General features: G+C 33.6%; 2 protein-coding genes across 2 annotated transcripts; one reads left to right on the top strand and one right to left on the bottom strand.

Moving 5' to 3' along the window:
* Positions 1–89: 89 nt before the first annotated feature.
* Positions 90–6,145, bottom strand: LOC126669515 (ethanolamine-phosphate cytidylyltransferase-like). The gene is made up of 10 exons (XM_050363003.2): positions 6,035–6,145; positions 5,315–5,798; positions 4,387–4,622; positions 3,609–3,766; positions 2,875–2,946; positions 1,424–1,491; positions 1,176–1,296; positions 793–858; positions 575–697; positions 90–407 (listed from the first exon to the last, which is right to left on the bottom strand). The coding sequence occupies exons 2-10, from the start codon at positions 5,677–5,679 to the stop codon at positions 336–338; spliced, it is 1,281 nt and encodes a 426-aa protein (XP_050218960.1). The 5' UTR covers positions 5,680–5,798; positions 6,035–6,145; the 3' UTR covers positions 90–335.
* Positions 6,146–12,896: 6,751 nt separating this feature from the next.
* Positions 12,897–14,984, top strand: LOC126668553 (uncharacterized). Its single transcript, XM_050361743.1, has 2 exons — positions 12,897–13,122; positions 13,165–14,984. Exons 1-2 carry the CDS (start codon positions 12,897–12,899, stop codon positions 14,982–14,984), a joined length of 2,046 nt encoding a protein of 681 aa, XP_050217700.1.
* Positions 14,985–15,244: the final 260 nt, after the last annotated feature.

The following is a 15,244-nucleotide window of genomic DNA, read 5'->3' as shown; positions in this document are numbered from 1 at the left end:
TTCCGTTAACTCGCATTGCCATAGGACTGAATGTAATAAAATTGAAAATGCAATGACTCAATATCGACATTTTCTAGTACAGGGACAAGTTATGGAGGAAAAAAGAGAGAATACTACACAAAAAGGTTACAACATTGGTGTCAAAAGCAGTGGAAAGCTAAACACCACATAATTTCATCCAAGTTTGCCTACACTGAATTAATGTTACATCAAAATCAAAATATCCATCCCCTTCTTTCCGCGCCATTCAAATTGAACAAATAAATAGGCATTTCTATGATATGGTAAGGCAGCTGTGCTTAATTATCTCTCCAGACATACTCTATCTTTAATTACTAATCTCCTGTTACATACACCTTCTCTGCGTAGTATTTCTCCTCACTTTTTGACTTCTTTGCATTCCGCCTCTGTATTCACAATCCAAATTCATAAGTAACACAAATTCATTAACACACCTCTTACAAAAATAAGCCATCGAAACTGAAAAGTGAACTTAAACTTTTTTATTTCCACAATCAAACCAAAACATTTTGTACTCGAGCAACTAAAGCAAAGGGCTTAGTAAAAGGAATACCATATAAGCCTCGTGGTTGCCAACTATCCTTTGGGCCACAGAACTGGTAGTTATATTTTTAGCGCTTTCAAGAACCCGAAACATTCCCATGCTCTTTGGAACTGCATAGGGATCAGATGTATCCTACAATTTTTTTTTTTTCAACTTACAGTTAGTTAATACAATACAGTAGAATGCAGTAAGAGATTCGATCATAAAAAGAACAGAAAACAACTTACGGACAACAAGGAATTGCTCTCTGCAACAGTCCCATGCACAACCAGAGAGATGTTGAAAGTTGTTATCTGATTATAAAGAAAAAAGATCTCAAATTATTTTCTATTACCATTCTAAGTGATGTCGTAAACAACAAGAATGCTTATGACGATGACTATCATTATCATGATTATCATTTTCACCAATACAGTTTAATGGGTGTTTACGCACATGAGCCGAGGCAATTTAAAAGCAGATCATGAAATTGTCGATAGCACACTAATAGGCAAAAATGTAACATCATGGGATCATTAACAACCCACTATATTAAAAAAAAATGTAAATCAAACAAGCATTTCGTTAATTAAAAAACTACTAATTTAAGAAGGACAAACATAATACGCACCATGTCTCTGGAAACTTCCCAAGGAGCACCAATGATGATTTCATCAACATAACGACAAGCCAGGACACTAAGACTACGCTCATGCAGATGCATAATTGGATAGTGCTTCCCTCTGTGTTCACTGTAAAAAATGACTGATTGTTAGTATAATTTATGCAGTAACATGATAAGTTTATGTATATAGACTACAGTCATGAAGCACATATAAAATAAGTTGGGACCCAAAGAGAATAGAGAAACAAGCATACCTCACGATTTGGTCAGTATGGATCCCAACCAGTAAAAAATCTCCAAGCTGCCTAGCAGACCTGAGAATCTGAGCAGACAAAACAGGACCAACCTCTATTATTAAAATGTACATCCCAAATTTCCAATAACAGACCGAAGAGCAATATGTATCAAAATTTACAGCAAATGCAGAATATTAAATTAGTTTTTGACTACTAAATTAGAATGCAATGAGACATAATGTCTGCATACGGAATTCACTCGGGTGACAGACAAATTTCCCATTTTTGAGTACTAATAAATCCTAGCACGAGGTAACCATAGTTACCAGATTCGCAGTACGCGAGATTCGCGGTACGGGAACAGGTACTCAATTCGCTTGTAGTTGGAGAATCCGATACTCCGGAGGTAGGACTCTTCGGTTCGCTCTTTCGGGACGCGATACTCCGAAACAATATTATGGGTTCGATGGTCAATAATATATTACTAATTTATTCATATATAACGATTCAATTTATAGACATAAATTAGAATAAGGAATGTTTTTGACTTTTTGAGTTGTTTAAAATATTAATTGTCCATTTAAAATATATGTTATTTAAATTTTTTTGTTTAGCAGGTAACTGATTAGACAAAAGAAATTAATTTAGAAGAAAAACTATCCTTAGTTTGGATTCTGATTAGAAAGCCCATCTCATTAAACATAATGGGCCCAAAAACTCTCTATTTGATAGACTAAAAGTCCAAAACTCCAAATAACGTGAATCACTTCCTCTTCTTCTATTTTCTTCTTCTTCTTCTTCAGTAAAAAACCCTAAAAAACCTGCAACTTCAACTTCAACAATGGCCGGCGAATCGGATCATTTCTCCGGCGAATCAATATGCGTCCCAAGGCAAATCAGATCGTCGGAGAACCGCGAACTGGAACGTACGAATCGATACGCGGTACTAGGGGGGTAGAGCGAATCTGGTAACTATGGAGGTAACAATATAGAGCTTCCCTGGTCACCATCCAAACTCTTACAATTTTCTTTTATCAGAAGTAACTCTTTAAATTGGTTTAGTGATTTCCAAGAATCATTATAAAGTCATCCAAAATCATCAAATCCAACCTTAAAATGTTTCCCGCTGCTACTAGAGTCGTAACAAGTTATCCCAAGTGAATGTGATGCAGGGATGCCTAGTTGAAACTGTAAGCATGTTGACTCTCCTAATAGGCTCATTTCAAGATTAAAGTAGAAAGCCTCGATCATAGCAAGGTGAAAATAATATGTTAAAAATAGAAATGAACATCACATGAATATGAAAAATTAAGACTGAAGCTAGAGCAAAGCCAGAAACTTCAGTCTGGAAATAGGGAAACAACTCATATCGCATGTATCATTAATTTGAAATTCATGAACTATACAAGAAAATGATAATTACAAAAATACGGAAATACAAATATAAACAGAGTGACAGTTAAGAGTACCTCCACATGTCCGGCATGGAAGAGATCAAATGCCCCATCAATGTACACAACACGAGCATTTGGTCCAGGTCCCTGAGTTTGAATAAAATATGAGGTAGTGCTAATTAAAATGAAATGTAAAAAGGAAGGAGAAAGTCAAAAACTACATTTTCTGCCAACTTCCTTCATGTCACTTCAAAACAGAGCATAAATTTATAAATGAACCACAAACACCCAATCAAAATGAAAAAGTTTTACCTATACATAGTAACTGAATTATTATGTTACAAAATAAAGGCAAGTATGTAAATCAACACAATAAAAGTTTGGGGAGACTAAAGCCCTGAAATTTAGCACTTTAGCCTATGCAATAGAGATTAACAGTAGCGTCGCTTAGGCATGCAGCGAATAAGTCCATTATGAACCAAAAAATGTTAATAGCAAGAGTCTCATCATACAGATATTAGTTATGAAATTGCATCTGATTGAGTACATTGTTTTTGGCTTAAAATAGGGTTAAATCTCAGCTGATGAAGCTTATATACTGAAAAATTAAGGATCCTCTAAGAGGAAGGTGTATGTCACATCTGCTAAAAGAAAGTTGCAGGATCGTAACGAATGTTTGTGCATGACAGATGTAAAAAGATCAGGCAAATTCAAGTTATAGGAATTAGGTATACAAGAGGCAGATATGGTGACTTGGCAAAAAGAAGCATGCTTATGCATATGTAGCCCCAAAAGGATATCAGAAGTACCTTGCCATTTGAAAATTGCACTATTCGCCGGGATGTTGGTAGAAATTGAGATAAATGAGCATTGTTGCATTGATTTCCCTTAGAAGCATCTTTGGGCACATACAAATTCTCACCATCACCTTCAGACACTTTTGCATTGTTGGCAGAAAGTATCCTTCCTACATGCATTCATATAAATTATACATCAACAAGAAACTTTATAGCAATTTTGCACTCAAGTAACTTGAACTTATCCAATATAGTTAATTATAAAATTAAAAAATATCTGAAGGAACACAAAGCAATATTAAAATCTGCGCAATTACGTATGTGAACTAAAAGTAAAAATGACCCAAAATGAATATCAAAAGTAGTGACAGGAATGTGCCCAAAGTCTAAGCAAAACAAAACCAGACCTAACTGGGAAAAGACAGCATTCCAAATGGCATGAAGCCCTAACGGAACAACTGAAGCCTACCTGATGCGGTGCAATTGTCAGCTCTAGTGGTATGCCATCATACAACAAATTCAACAAACAATCTATCTAGCTCAAACACAGTGGGTCAGAGCATAAGCTCAATTACATTTAGTATGATAAAAAAATGATGAATCAAATAAGGCAGAGTACTTCTCGTATCAATCATTCTCGAAAAAGTTTGATCTCACATCAATGACAACCTCAAGAAATTTATTACAGTCGTGTAAACAATATTTAACAAAAGCCCAGCCTTTTGCTACCAAAATTAGCATAATATTTATGGAAATTACTCTTGAGATTCCTAAAGATAAGAACTAGTACCTAAAATATCTGTGCTGGAGACTCCTTCAGTACGCTTAATCTGCTTGTAATGTCCAGCTTTCTTGGCCAATGCATAAGCATCAGTTCCATCAGGGAGCAGGCAAGGATCATCACCATGTATAATATAGTCAATCTTATGCTCATTGAAAAGTTTGTTCATGAATTGCTCCGTAATGGCGTAAGGAGCATTAGCTATAACTTCATCCACCCACTTCAACCCACTGACAAGAGCCAGCCTAAAAGAATCTTACATTAGACTAGAATTATATTTCATTTAAATTGCATTATATTTCATAATTATCATCCATGGACTACCATCTTGTAATTAAGAAATTCAAGTCCATCTTTAATTACAACCAAAAGAACATCTATAGGAACTCCCCTCTTAAATCTGAAAACAGTGAGGATCATTATTATCGATTTTTTTTCCCATAATGCAGTTTAGGGCTAAATCTCAGAAAGATCGAGAGTCGCATATAATTTTTTACTACATATTACATGAATAGCATGTTAAACAAAACAGTGTTTTCATCAAAAGATATTGGTTCAGAATTGCAATGCCACCTAAACAATAAATTTGCATTTGCGACCTAAAGACTACACTGAACATAATTTAATGTTTATCCTAATAATTCTTGGCAAAAATAACCTGCCACGGTTCTTTGGCACCAAGCAAATATTTAATCTGAAATACAAAAGCTGCCAAGTGAATGAACAAAAACATAGATTCCTGAGCATAGCAGGAAAGGATGAATTCACTAGAGAACCAATGCATTAAAGTTCACAATTACTAAACGACGAAGGGAACAAGCACCCTTAAACTATAGAATGCAGAAAAACAACTAAAAACAAAGATCATAAATTTTCAAGCATCTAAATATAATCAATTGAAGAAAAGAAAACAAAGCATGGTGGACAGAGAAAGTACCTCTCTTCCATGGGCAAAACAGGAGGACCTTTATTGACAATGATTTCCTCATCGCTAACAACACCAACAACAAGTTCATCACCCAAAGCTTTAGCTTGCCTCAAAGCATTAGCATGACCATAATGCATGAGATCAAAGCAACCATCCATGTAAACACGAATACGCCTCTTGCTATCGTATTTCTTCTTGCAGAAAACACCAAGATCCCAACACATATAGGAAGGGAAACAAGTAGCAATCCCAATTCCACCAAAATAGCTTGTTGATAAACCCAGCAATGCTGCTGTTAACATTAAGCCCCCAAATACATGTGGGTAGTGATACATTCCTTCCAATATCCAACTACTTGTCGTTTCATACTCCATTTCTTCTTTATTATTTAATAAAAAAATTAAAATAAATTCCTCTCACTCTCTTCTTTAAAATCAGAAGAGAGTGAGATTTTATATCTACAAATTCAACAAGCTGCAAAAATTAATTAAACCTGCAAGAATCAATCAATTCTGTCAATTAATATTCAAAAACCCTAATTCCCCATCTGAAATTGGAAATTCACAAAAACAATCAATTAATTTGTAATGAAATTCACAAGAATTACTTGCCAAATCTAGCAATTACAAACAGATATAAGAAATTAAAGAAAAGTAAAAGAAATGAGAATCGAAATGAAAGAAATGAAAAGAAAATGGAAGCGTAGATCCAAATGATTTAGAGTTTTACCTTAGTTTTGCAAGATTTTGATTGTGTATTGTATGATATGATCTATCTTCGCTGTCTTTTTGTTTTTCTGAACAAAAAGGTTACGTATAAATGTAACTGTGTGGTGTTATAATAAAAAAAAAGGTGAGTTAATGTTACGTCTAGAAAAAAGGACCAACCCAATTTGTGCGGATTTCTCTGATTTATTTTGTCTGATTGCTTTCCTTTTAAGGAATTATTTAAGGCATTGTTTGGTTTTCCTTACTCTTCTTTCATCAAAAATATTACTAATAGCATCAATTATGAATTGAATACCAAAATTTGTGATAAAAGAAGTCTAATTGATACTTTAAAGATGTTATTTTATAGTTAGAATTCGTTCAGGACACCTAATGAAATTGGCACAAAAAATTTAATTGATATTTTGACATTTGTAAGGAATTTATCCAGCTCAAATGAGGATTAGTTTGAATGTGAAAATTTAAAAATGTTATTTTACAGTTGAAATTCGTTCATGACACCTGATGGAATTAAAAAATAGTAATTAATTGATATTTTGACATTTAATAGATGAATCAACATAAATGAGCAAAACCAAACATTTCAATAAACAAAAATATCTATATCACAAAAAAAAATATGTAATTTAAATTCCCGATGCTTGAAAAAATAAAAACAATACTATAAATTATAAATGCCTTCTATGTTTATTTTATTTTTATATTGGAAATTCTATCTATATCTTCTACTTTTAAAATTTCCAAAAATACAACAAAGGAAAGCTTAATTTAAAATTATCTTAAAAATAGAAAAGACTCTAAACATACTCAATTTATTTTTGAATAAAGGATTAAAAAAATCCCTTAACTTGGCACGAAAAGTCAAATACTTTTAAAATTGCACGAAAAGTCAAATAGTTTCACACACGGTGTGAAAATGGCCAAGGGTGCGTGAAGAGTGTGTTTGACCCGATTTGCCATAGGCGCGGGTTTTTGATTCGATTTCATAACTCTGGACGTATTTAATCTTTCGTGTCAAGTTTAAGAATGTTTTGATCCTTCGTTCATTTATTTTTATCTAAGACTACCACCACTATCACCGCCTAATTGTCGCTGGTCGCCATACCACGCGATAATCAACGTCGACCGTTGGATTCCAGTGTCCCACTATCAAATTCTAATGACTGATCATCAGAGTCAACTAGTGGAACTAACGTGACTTTTGGTTGATTTAATACCATTGTGTTCATATTATATCACAATTTAAAATTTAGATAAATTTAATTATCGAGAAATTCAGATGATCGACCTAACTTTGAGTTTGGTGGATCTTATATTATTGTATTCATGTGAGATCAAATTACCAAAATTGAAAAAAAGTATAATATATATTCTTTTATTTTTTATCAGATGATCGACCTAACTTTGAATTTCGATATCTGGCCACCAGATTTCAATGACTGATTGTCACAATTAAATAATGGATCTGACGTAAATTTTGGTTAATTTAATAGTCTTGTATTCATATTATATCATAATTCAAAAATTAGATAAATTTGACGGTCGTCGAATTCCGACGATGGATCTAACCTTAAATTTGGTAGATCTTATATTATTATAAATGTTTTGATGGTTGTTTTATCTGTATATTTCCTTCAATATGCAGATAAAGAACAAATAATAAGACGTTTAGAAGTAATTTTAACCTTCTATATTTAAGCATGTTGATATTGTTTGCGGACTTTATATAAATGTTCAATTTCATATATCCGTATAATTTTATTTTGTAGACATTAGATTTTTTGTCATAAAAAGTATTATCACTGTTAAGTGAGACCGAAAAAAATCGATAACTAGACTTACTTTTAAAAGAAATGCAGAATTTTAAAAAGTTAATATCAAAAAGATGTATAACTTTTTTTTATCTTAATCAAATTAAGGATGCATGGAGTGCACACATGTTGGATTTTTTTGTTGGATTTGAAAAATAAAAGAAAAAGTGCTTTATGATTAAAATTGAGAATATGAAGAATTTTGTGATTTTTTCATATTGCTTAGGAGAATTCATTTTATTGAATTTGTTTTTGGCCAAAAATAAAAATATATAACTATAAAAAAAAAATCATCTCATCAAGATGATGAACTAGTCTAAAAAGTAAAAATGGACTTAGCGGCTACTCATTGAACCATCCAAATACACATTCATTTAACAAATTAAAATACCATAATAATTTGCTAAACGAACGGTAACAATATATAAAAATAAAACATAAAAATAGAAATTACTTACCGTTGATAGCGATTAAACTAATATAAATATTACCTTGATTTTGTAGAACGCAGAATTGAGGTGTCATGATTATTCAGAACAAGATACACCAACTCGTACCTGGTCATTTAGATTAAAAAATAAAAAAAATCGAATTTACTCTTACTTGATAGTAGAGAAGTTCCACCAATTGACGACGGAGAGAATAAGGTATGCTTGGGAGGCCCCTCATTTAGTGTTAATTGATCGCAACGTACAAAACTAAGGAGCAGATAGATATTTAAAGAAATGTACTCACACATTATTGGAGGTGAACTACATGAGCTGAATCAGCTCTAAAAATGGGACAAATTGATAAAAAGGAAAAGACAGATTTAGAACAAAATTGATTATAAACTCAAAATATATGTTAAGTATATATTTAGAAAACAAAAACACAAACAAATAAAATATTAGCAATTGCAATTATAAATTAATATTTTTTGTAATATTTAGACTGATTTAATACACCCATAAAGAGGAACTGCGGATGAAATAGATTTATATGATATGGAAGTTTTAAGTTTAGAAACAAATTATTTCAAAAAAAGTTTAGAATCAAATCAAATTTGTTTGAAACAAATTTCAAGAAAGTTTGACATCAATTTTCAATGGCATAAAAATATAAATAACTGTTAATATAAATAAATAAAAAACACCAACAATTAATCAAATTTTGGAATTAAACTCATCATCAACCAACATTTGCAACAACTAAGTGAGGAATTGGATCAACAATAACCCATTACTCATATATTATGTTCTTGCTCTTTTATACTGTTTCTTAATCCCAAGCTTCTGATAAGTATGGATCCACCTTTGCATGTTGATTCTAATCACTCCCAAGAAATGACTGAGATAGTCCAGCGCACAAACCAACTGGTGATGGCTGAACCAATACTGGTTTTAGAGGAGGCGATTGAAGAGCCTCCTATGCAACCAAGGTATGTTCTGGTTGGGAAATTAATAACAAAAAAAAAATTCAGTCTGAAAACCATACGTAACAAGGTTGCGGAGACTTGGCATCTTCAAGAGGTTGTTCAAATTAATAGAGTTGAGGATGGTTTGCTTACTTTTGAATTTGTCTCTCAAGAAGATTATAATTTTGTGTTAGCTGAAAGACCATGGAACATACTTAATCAACACATTATTATGAAGGAATGGCCTCCACATCTGACTATCCAGCAAATTGATTTTTCAACAACTATCTTTTGGGTGCATGCAACAAACTTACCTCCTAATCAGATTACTATGCAAAACGCTGTTAATATTGGTTCTTTATTTTCTGAGTTCTTTGAAGTTGATATTTCTGCGGATGTGCCTGCATGGAGAAAGAGGTTTCTTCATTTTAAAGTGGGAGTTAATATAGTGCAGCCTTTGTTAAAAGGTTTCTTTAACCATACGAGGTTTCCAGCTAAAACATGGGTTTCCTTTAAATATGAAAAGTTGTCTGATTTTTGCTTCTTTTGTGGTTTTCTTGGCCATATGAATTGGGAGTGCCAAATGAAGCAAGAACAAGAAGAGGTTGGTTTATATACTGATGAGATGTTTGAGTATGGTTTTTGGATGAAGGCCCCACATCTTTTGCACTCTTCACAACTTACTCTGGCTCTACATCATGCTACTCCATCTGAAGTTGGTCCCAGTTCTCCAACTCCAAATATACAGTCTGCTTCTAGATATTTTCGACGGGAGTCCCCAATGATTAGGACACACAATAATACTAGTATGTCACCTCTTTTACAAACTAGAGATTGTGGTACACATGGTACCATGGCACCTGGTTCTTCTCACTGCTCTAAGGGTAAGGGTAAAATGATTGATGCACTTATAGAAAATATGACTTCACCATCATCTCATTATCCTTTTTATTTGTTTGTGTCTGAGCCAGTGTATTCTACTATAATTGCTACTCAGGGTAATATTCAGGATGTTACTACTAATCCTATGCTAACTACTCCAATACATGGCCCTTATCCTATTAACCATAATCCTCCTAGATTGTTGCCGTTTCTTAATCCTCATATGCAAGAAAAATATGGTTATATTGATAGAGAGGATATTCTTACTTTGGAGCAAAAGATAGAGATTGATGTAGACTTTCTATATCCAACTCAGGTCCTGACATCTACAACTGCAGTAGAATGTACTGAGTTAGATAGAAGTGAGATTTCTGTTTTGTAACAGGAAATTAGTGATTCAGAGGTGCAATGCAATCAATCTTTTTCTATTAAACCAACTGCAACTCAGATTCCTTCTCAGCCTTTCTGTCAGCCAAATACAATTACTACAAAAGGGCCAACTTGGAAAAAGAAAGCCAGAACACAGTCATTTCGACCAGGTTTGGTTATCAAAGAACCACAAGAGGTACAAGGTACTCATAAAAGGAAATTGAATATTGATTCTGGTTTATAATTTGCAGATTACAAAGCATTGAAAGGTAAAGGAATTATGCAAGAATCAGAGGCTGAAGTTGGAAAATTGTGGCTTGCTTCTATTAATCCTCCAGTTACAAATTATCTTACTTCTTTTCTTAAGGATCAATATGCACCACTCACAACTGTTACAGAGGGGGTGAATCACATATGGGGGTATGCTGGAATTCCAAGGGTACCACATACCAGTCCTTTAAGAGGTAACATTGATGATATCTCGGCTGATGAGGTTAAGGAGACTCACCTTTCAGAGTCTCCCAATTCTAAATGAGACTGTTGGTGTGAAATTGTCAGGGGTTGGGGACTCCTCTGACAAGAAACCATTTATATGGTTTGTGTGATAAGTATTCCCCATCTTTAGTCTTTTTGTCTGGAACAAAGAATCAAAGCAAGCTAGCAATGAAGTATGTACATATGTTGGGGTTTAAAAATCAGTGTGTAGTGAATCCACAAGGTACTGCTGGTGGATTACTTTTGCTATGGAATGAAGAAGTCATTGTACATATCCAAATGACTTCCTCTTTTTTTGTTGTGGCTTCAGTTCAACTACCAAATGATGCGGTGTTTGATATTATCTTTTGCCATCTTCATAGTTTAGCTACTGTCAGATGTACTCAGTTTCAAGTCTTAGCTGCTTTGCACAATAAGTTGTTTCATAATTATGTAATATGTGGAGACTTCAATGACATAATGTATCCCTCTGAAAAAGAAGGAGGTCTTCCTTATGCTCCTGTGTCCCATTTTCATTTTCTACAGCTGATTCACCATTTATCTCTACTTGATGTTGGATATACAGGTTGCCATTTTACATGGACAAATAGAAGGGCTTATCCAGATTTAATCAGACTTCGATTAGATAGACTTCTTGCTTCAGAGAGTTAGTTACACATGTTTCCACAGGCTACAGTTCTTCATTTACACGATTTAGGGTCTGATCATAGCCCTTTGCTAATTAATACTCAACAACACATTCCCAGAAGATCAAATTTATTTAGATTTGATAGGAGATGGGTGGGAAATTCTGAAGTATATGAAATCATTAACAGGGTTTGGCAAAAACATGTATCTGGTTCACCTCTATTTCAAGTATTCACTAAATTGAAAGCATCTAGACATCAGCTGAGACAGTGGCATTTAACAACTCAAAGAAATTCAAATCTGACTCAGTCCGTTTTGAAGGATAAAATTTGTTTCCTTAAACAACAATCTTCAACAACAATTGACTGGTTCATTATCAGACAATTAGAATATGAGTTGAGTCAGACTATTAAGCAAGAAGAATTGTTTTGGGCACAGAAATCAAAACAACAATGGTTGAAATGTGGTGATAACAACACTAAATATTTCCATGCGAAATGTAAAGACAGGAATAGGAGAAATACCATTACTGGTTTGATTAATGGACATGGTATTTGGAGTTCTGATCCAGAAGAACTTAAAGCTCTTATAGTGCAGCATTTTCAACAATTATATCAGACCAGTAATCCTACAGGTATTGAATCCTGTTTACAGAATTTCCCAGAAGCAATTACAACAGATATGAATAAATCTTTTATATGTCCAATAACAGAAGCTGAAATACAGAGAGCAGTTTTTTCTATAAACTCTTGGAAATCCCCAAGTATTGATGGATTCACATCCCATTTTTTTCAAGTTTATTGGCCTGTGATAGGAAATCAGATTATTCAAGTAGTACAATCTTTCTTTATTAAAGGCAGAATGTTAAAGAGTATTAATCATACTCTTATAGCATTGATCCCAAAGAAAAAATGGCCTCAGGAGGTAGCTGACTTTAGACCAATCAGTCTATGCAATGTGGTATACAAGATCATTTCAAAAATCTTAACTAGTCGACTGCAAAATATTCTGCCTCAGATCATCAGTCCTTCTCGGAATGCTTTTGTTAAGTCAAGAGTTATATCAGAAAATATTTTGTTGGTTCATGAAGTTTTTCATTCTTTTAAACATCAGAAGAGCAAATACAATCAACAAATTGGCTTTAAAACTTGACATTAGTAAAGCCTATGACAGACTTGAATGGCAGTTTTTTTATATTATCCTTCTGAAATGGGGTTTTTCTGAGATCTTTATCCAATGGATTATGGAATGTGTAAGTACAGTTACATTTTCCATTCAAATCAATGGTCAGATTCAAGGATTCTTTTCATCCTACCAGGGGTATTAGGCAAGGAGACCCTTTATCTCCGCTGTTATTTGTTCTTTGTGCTCAAGGATTTTCTCATATGATAGAACAAGCTGTTCTGTACAAACAGATTTCTGGTATTCAGCTGACTAAACAAGGTCCAGTGCTTTCACACTTATTATTTGCTGATGATTCAATTATCTTCTCAAAGGCAGATGTTCACAGTGTGACAGAGATACAATAGCTTTTATAAAGATATGCTCTAGCCAGTGGTCAACAGATAAACTTTGGCAAGTCAGCATTATTTTTTAGTGCAAATGTGACAATTGAAAGGAGAAATCAGATTTCACAGCTTTTCAACATACAACATCAGAATTCCCATCATATGTATTTAGGTACACCTACATTTATTGGAGCTTCTAAAACTCAAACTTTCAATCATATAGTTCATAAGATTCAGCACAAACTTCATGGTTGGAAAGAAAAGTATCTGTCAATAGGAGGTAAAGAAGTTCTAATTAAGGCAATAATTACTGCTATTCCAATATACACAATGATGTGTTTTAAATTGCCTAAGTCTTTGTGTGCTAAAATAAATCAATTAGTGGCTGTATATTGGTGGGGACAACAGGGAGATGAACATAAAATCCATTGGATTGCTTGGTCTGCATTTTGTCAAGGGAAATGGCAGGGGGGATTAGGCTTTAAGGATTTGAATTATTGTAATCAAAGTTTATTGGCAAAACAAGTTTGGAGATTGGTTCAATCTCAACAATCTCTCTTATTTCAGGTTCTTAAGGCCAGGTATTTTCCAAAAACTGATATATTACATGCTACAATTGGTAAAGCACCATCTTGGGGATGGAGAAGCATGATACATGGATTAAGATTATTGCAACAAGGTTTACTTTGGCAGATTAATTCAGGAAAGCAAGTTCAGTGTTTTACAGATCCTTGGGTACCTACGACTTATCCTTTTCTTCCTCAATTAAGAAATTCAAATTTTATTATTGACAACTCTGTCAAAGTATCAGATCTTTTCTATCACCAAACTTCAATCTGGGATGTAAGAAAAGTATATACTCTAGTTCAACAACAGGATGTTGATCTCATAGTTTCCATGCCACTATCTTTATTTCAAGTACCTGATAGGTTGATTTGGAAGTATACTGCCAATGGAGAATTCACTGTGAAATCAGGTTATCACTTAGCCTTACAAACTACTTGTTCTTCACAGCATTTTCCTATTCCTCACTTTACTGCTGCTCATTGGAAATTTTTGTGGAATTTAAATGTTCCTAATAAGATAAAGATTTTCATTTGGCGAGCAATCAAAAAAGGGCTACCTTGTGGAACAGCTATGCAACATAGGTTGCAAATTGACTGTGTGTGCAGCTATTGTGGACATGAGGAAACTGTGGAACATATTTTCTTTCAATGCCCGCAGACTATTCAAGTTTGGTATCTAAGTCCTCTTTCATTGAGAGTGGCAGATTTACCACAGGTTCAATTCTCTCAGATCTGGTTAACTATTGTTCATCAACTTCAGCAATTGGATGCTTCAGGTCAAAGTATGCAATTATTTTGTTTCCTGTTATGGCAAATCTGGAAATCAAGAAATCAAGCAATTTTTGAGCATCTTCAAATTCATCCATTAGAAACAACTATTCAGGCAGGGCAAGTTTGTCAAGAATTCATCACTTATCATATTCCTTTATACACAGGTCCTCCAAAGGGTATTCCTGCTTTAATACATCATAGATTTCAGCTTCCACTTCCAGGTACTTTGAAACTTAATTATGATGCAGCTTTAAATATCAAGTTTAAATTTGGAACGATGGGGGTGGTGGCTATTGATCACTTAGGTGTTATTAGAGACAAATTCTCAGCTTTTTTTCGACATATCTGGGATCCTGAGACATTAGAATTTTTAGCACTCAGACAGGCTATGCTATGGGCAATTTCAAATGACTGGAAACAAGTGATTTTTGAAGGGGATGCCTTGCAAATATCTCAGACTCTTAACTTACAGTCTTCATGCAAATCTGATGTTTGGGGTGTTTGTTTGGATATTTTGCATCTCTGATCTTCATTTCAAGAATCAAAGTTCTTATATATCCCTAGATGTTTTAATATGCGGGCTCATAATGTTGCTCAAGGCTGTAAGAAAATTTATTTACAGCAGTTTCATAGGGATAGTTTCTAGTTTTAGGTTGTAAGTTTATTTTCTTAATACCAATATCCTTTTGATCAAAAAAAAAAGTAAAAAAATAATAACCGTTTTCTGAATTGTATTGATTGACCAAAAACGTGAAAAAAAAGATGGACAAACTGTTTGGCGGCTAC

The sequence above is a fragment of the Mercurialis annua genome, linkage group LG2, assembly GCF_937616625.2.
Source record: "Mercurialis annua linkage group LG2, ddMerAnnu1.2, whole genome shotgun sequence".
NCBI lineage: Eukaryota > Viridiplantae > Streptophyta > Magnoliopsida > Malpighiales > Euphorbiaceae > Mercurialis > Mercurialis annua.
This window is presented reverse-complemented; position numbering and strand designations above follow the sequence as displayed.

Bases quoted from the DNA above. Each gene is read 5' to 3' on its own strand.
- LOC126669515 (XM_050363003.2), bottom strand. From the start codon at position 5,679: ATGGAGTATGAAACGACAAGTAGTTGGATATTGGAAGGAATGTATCAC. The intron at 3,767-4,386 runs GTACTAGTTCTT...GAATGCATGTAG, and splicing joins CTCCAGCACAGATATTTTAG to GAAGGATACTTTCTGCCAAC. The intron at 1,297-1,423 runs GTATGCTTGTTT...CATTTTTTACAG, and splicing joins CATACTGACCAAATCGTGAG to TGAACACAGAGGGAAGCACT.
- LOC126668553 (XM_050361743.1), top strand. From the start codon at position 12,897: ATGGTCAGATTCAAGGATTCTTTTCATCCTACCAGGGGTATTAGGCAA. The intron at 13,123-13,164 runs GTGTGACAGAGA...GATATGCTCTAG, and splicing joins CTCAAAGGCAGATGTTCACA to CCAGTGGTCAACAGATAAAC.